Genomic DNA, 5140 nt, shown 5'->3' with positions numbered 1-5140 from the left:
AACACACAATGTGATATATAGATAATATATTACAGAATTGTACACCTGAAACCTATGTAACTTTACTAACCATTGTCACCCCAATAAAGTTTTATTTAAAAAAATGCTCAATGTCACTAATCATTAAAGAAATGCAAATAAAAACCCCAATGAGATACCACCTCACTCGTGTCAGAATGGCAATCATCAATAAATCAACAAACAACAAGCGTTGGCAAGGATGTGGATAAAAGGGAACCCTCGTGCACTGCTGGTGGGATTGCAAATTGGTACAGCCACTATGGAAAACAGTATGGAAGCACCTCAAAAAGTTGAAAATGGAAATACGTTATGGCCCAGCAATTCCACTCCTGGGTATCTATCCAAAGAAATCCAAAACAGTAATTTGAAAAAATATATGAACCCATATGTCTATTGCTGCACTATTCACAATAGCCAAGATATGGAAACAACCGAAATATCCATAGATTGACGATTGGATAAAGAAACTGTGGTACATTTATACAATGGAGTATTACTCAGCCATAAAGAAGGATGAAATCTTACCATTTGCAACAACATGGATGGACCTTGAGAATATTATACTAAGTGAAATAAGTCAGACTGAGAAAGACGAATACCATATGATTTCACTTATATGTGGAATCTAAAGAACAGGATAAATGAACAAACAAAACAGAAATAGACTTAGAGACATAGGAAAAAAAATGTTGATTGCTAGATGGGAGTAGTGGGAGGGGATGGGGATGGGGAAGGTGAAGGGATTAGAAAGTGCAAATTAACAGACACAATATAATCATGGGGATATGAAATACAGTATGGGAATACAATCAACAATGTTGTAAAGATTATGTAGGGTGCCAGATGGGTACTGGACTTATCAGAGGGATCATTTCATAGACTGTGTAGATAGATGCATGACCACTGTGGCGCTACACACCTGAAGCTGAAGAATAATAATATTGTATGTCAACTACAGTTAAATATATACATATATATACATATATATATATATATAATATATAGTCACGGGAGGTGGAGTATAACATAAGGAAGATAGTCAGTGGTATTGTAACAGTTATATAAGATGTCAGAGGGGTAGTAGCTTGAGGGGGGGGGTTATCACTTTATGAGGGGTGTAAATGTCTAACCATTATGTTGCTTTTTACACCTGAAACTAATAAAAAAACAAACAAAAGAATGAAACTAGACCCTATGGTACACCACTCACAAAAATTAACTCAAAATGGCTTAAAGACTTAAATGTAAGACCTGAAACCATAAAANCTGGTCTTCACGGCAATATTTTTTTCATGGAAAAAAGAAAAGGAATAAATTAGAATTTTGGTTTACATATCATAGTCTCTAGTAAGTTTGGATGGCATGAATCATGACTCTGGATTTAAATGAGCTCTGGGGGCTAACAACTCTTAAATTTCTGTCTGCAAGCTGAGGACCGGGCTCTAGAATACAGAGTGAAATCTCCTTCAGCTCACTTTCATACTCTTAACGTGTTTTGCTAACCATTAAGAACTATATTTGAAATATAATGACTTACAAATGTGCCAAGCGTTTTGAACTTTTAGCTTTCCATGTGTATTATATTGATTATTCTCTGTCTTTTCCTATAAGGCTTATTTTCAAAGCGAGCAAGAAAGGGAAAGCTGGGTAGAAAGTTGGGAGAAGAGTAGGTCACAGTTATCTGAACCCATGTCAGATCTCTAGGGGTAATGCAAGTGGCCTTTGGGTAAGATAGATCTGGGAATGGTAATAGGTAAGGAGGCAACTGGAATGACAAACGGCAGAGAAGAGCTTGGAGCAGTCAGGGTGAGGAAGAAACTAATTCAAATAGGTAGGAAGAATTCGTATGATTCAGTGATTCAATATTGTGTGCTGTGATGGTGTGTTAAGGATCTAACAAGAGGCAAGATTTCAAACCTAGGTCACTCCTGAGAGCTGGATCGCTCTGCTATTGATCTTGTTGGGACAACTGGGAGGAAATATTCCTTGAAGATCAGAATACAGTGTTTACTAAGTATTTACGCAAGCACATCTTGGCCAGTGTTCTTGTACATGCGCTTATCTTAACTTTTGTTTTTTTTTAGTTATTACAGGCGTCCATAGAGCAGAGTTAGGCATTAAAGGAGACACAAGCAAAATCGTCTGTTTTAAACAAATTTGGTAAAATGATCCAATTATTAAAAGAACCCGACTTTACTTCTTGTCATCTGGTTGCCGTCTTTGCATCTCAGGCACCGTGTTTCTTTTTAATGGTGCTTCTCTTCCTAGACTTCCTTACTTTCCAAGGCTGCGGAGAACTAGCTGTTACACAGGGAGGGCCCGGGACTCCAGCTTCCACGCCTTCAGCTTCGGTGCCATCCCCTGCCCGGGGCTGGCCGGCGAGCTGACCGACACCCACAGCCGCGCGCCCCGGGGCCCTGGCCCAGACCGAGGCCCAGGCCGTCGCCTGGGGCCGGCGCGTGGCGGGGTGCCGCGGCCTTCGAAGGCCCGCGACGCGGTGCACATGCCTGCCCTTGCCCGCCTCCCGCGTCGGCGAGAAGCAAGGGAGTCCGGACGTGCAGAGGCTGACCCGGAGCCTACCCATGAGGCAGCGCGCGGGCTCCTCGCGAACCCCCCGCCCCCCCTTCCCGCGGCTCTGCTGCGTGCTCCGCAATGGGAGCCGCCGCCGTCGTTGCTGTGTAGGTTTTCGTGCTCCTCCTTTTCCTCCTCCTCTTTCTCCTCCTCCTCAGGTCCCCAGTCAGGCCGATCCGCTCCGTTCACGGTAAGCGCCCCCCGCCCCCGCCCGCCCCGCGCTGCAGCAGGCAGAGGCCCTCCNGGGGTTGTCTGAAACAGTAGGTGCTATCTGATACATGTGTAATCTGATCTTTTCCTAAGGGCTGAGTCCTTTTGTTCAAAACGTACTGGGGCTTTTTTTGGTTAAAGCTTTTCAAAGTCATCTTTCTCTTTGGAATCTAATAAGTATTGTGTTTTCCAACCCTGCAAGGCCTCCAAATACTGGACTTTATCTATTCCTGTTCATTTGTTTGTAAACTGGTTAATTCAGTTCTATGCTTATCTCTTTCTGGCAATACCTTGCTAATCACATAAAAAATCACCAACATCCACTAATAATATTGCTTTCTGAACTCTTCCCTTAGAGCAGGGGTGTCACACTGGTGGCCCGAGGGATGCATGCGGCCCTCGAGGTAATTTTTTGTGGCCCACGACGCTCTGAAATAAAATGAAAATAGAAAAAATTGTTATGAAGAAAATAGCACTTAGGGGAGATCGAGGCAATACTGTACACACAATTTTGTCATTAACCCTTTAACTACTGAAGACGAGTATACAAAAAATTACCTTGAGGGCCACATGCGGCCTTCCGCCAGTTTGACATCCCTGCCTTAGAGCAACAAATTATGTACTTATACTGATCTGCCTTCGAAAGCAGCAGTGTAGCCACTGCCTAATATGAATCTTCAGTTACCCAGCTATCTACATGTTTCCTTAATTCCCACATGGGTACTATGCTAAACTAATGCCACATATTTTAGATTTTTTGTTATAGTAGGCCACCATTTCTATTATTAATCAGGGTTAGTGATTGCAACAATTGTAACTGTGGATGGAAAAAAAGATACTATGGAAAGTAACTTCACAGGGTGATCTGATCATAAATTCCTAACTGGGCAGGTCTCTGTGAAAAGTTTATCTTTGCCTTCAGTAAGCCCTGTCCATGTTTCTATGCATTTAGGCTAACACACCTTTGAAATAAGCCACCCTTAAGAGAGCACATAATTTTGTTAACTATCCTGTAATTCAGCTCCTGCCTCGCTTTTTCCCACCTGTGTGTAATTTTCCTTACTTCCCTCCTTAATTTCAAACGCATGAAAGAAGCTATAAAACTGTTATTCTCTGGAGAATTTGAGATCTTACTCCNAAAATGGCTTAAAGACTTAAATGTAAGACCTGAAACCATAAAAATCCTAAGACAAAACAGGAAAAAACGCTCCTGGACATTGGCCTTGGCAATGATTTTTTTTGGATATGACACCGAAAGCATAAGCAACAAAAGCAAAAATAAACAAATGGAACTACATCACACTAAAAAAGCTTTTGCAAAGTGAAAGAAACGATCAACAACATAAAAAGGCAACCTACAAAATGGTAGAAAATATTTGCAAACCACATATGTGATAAAGGATTAATATCCAAAATATATAAAGAACTCGTACCACTCAATAACAAAACAATGCAATTAGAAAATGGGGCAAAGGACCTGAATAGACATTTTTGCAAAGAAGATATTGAGATGGCCAACAGGCACATGAAAAGGTGTTTGACATCACTAATCATCAGGGAAATGCAAATCAAAGCCACAATGAGATATCACTTCATATCTGTCAGGATGGCTATTATCAGAAAAACAAGTGATGATAGGTGCTGGGGAGATGTGGAGAAGGGGAACCCTTGTGCAGTTAGTGGGAACATAAATTGGTGCAGCCACTATATAAAACCGTATGCAGGTTCTTCAGAAAATTAATAGATCTAACTATATGATCCAGCAATTTTACTTCTGGGTATATATCCAAATGATATCATTGCCTCGAAGAGATATCTGCAACCCCTGTGTTCACTGCAACATTCTTTACAATAGCAAAGACATGAAGTGTCTATTTTTGGATGAATGGATAAAGAAAATGTGATATATGTACACACACACACACACTGGGCTATTACTCAGCTATAAAAAGAAGGAAATTCTGCATTTGCAGCAACGTGGGTGAAACTTGGTCATTATAAGTGAAATAAATCAGACAAATTAAGGCAAAAACTATGCTCTCACTTATATGTGGAATCTACAAAAAAAATCAAACTTAGAAACAGAGACTAGATTGGTGGTTGCCAGATGCACGGCATTGGGGAGTAGGCAAAGTGGGTGAAGGGAGTCAAAAGTACAAACTTCCAGTTATAAAATAAATAAGTTATGGGGATGTAATGTACAGCATGGTGACTATAGTTAATAATATCGTATTGCATATGTGAAAGTAGCTAAGAGAGTACATTTTAAAAGTTCTCATCACAAGAAAAAAAATTTGCAACTATGTATGATGATAGATGTTATCTAGACCTATTGTGG

The 5140-nt window shown here is 40.6% G+C and overlaps 1 protein-coding gene across 9 annotated transcripts in view; it reads left to right on the top strand.

Annotated features, from left to right (window-relative positions):
* The first annotated feature begins 1630 nt into the window (after positions 1–1630).
* The window catches only part of ZNF280D (zinc finger protein 280D), a 126955-nt gene continuing 123445 nt past the window's right edge, over positions 1631–5140 (top strand). For 3 of the 9 annotated variants that reach the window (XM_019665496.1, XM_019665479.1, XM_019665543.1), the window contains exon 1: positions 2616–2782. Coding sequence is in view for 1 of the 9 variants with exons in the window: in XM_019665470.1 (XP_019521015.1) it covers positions 2525–2782 (258 nt within the window). In the remaining 8 variants the exon portion in view is untranslated. Of the gene's footprint in view, positions 2783–5140 lie in introns of all 9 variants that reach the window. The other 6 variants (XM_019665470.1, XM_019665536.1, XM_019665502.1 and 3 more) reach the window with 6 other exon arrangements.

The sequence above is a fragment of the Hipposideros armiger genome, unplaced genomic scaffold (assembly GCF_001890085.2).
Source record: "Hipposideros armiger isolate ML-2016 unplaced genomic scaffold, ASM189008v1 scaffold_12, whole genome shotgun sequence".
Classification (NCBI taxonomy): Eukaryota; Metazoa; Chordata; class Mammalia; order Chiroptera; family Hipposideridae; genus Hipposideros; species Hipposideros armiger.
Note: the sequence above shows the minus strand (reverse complement) of the source record. Positions and strands in the feature narration are given on the sequence as shown.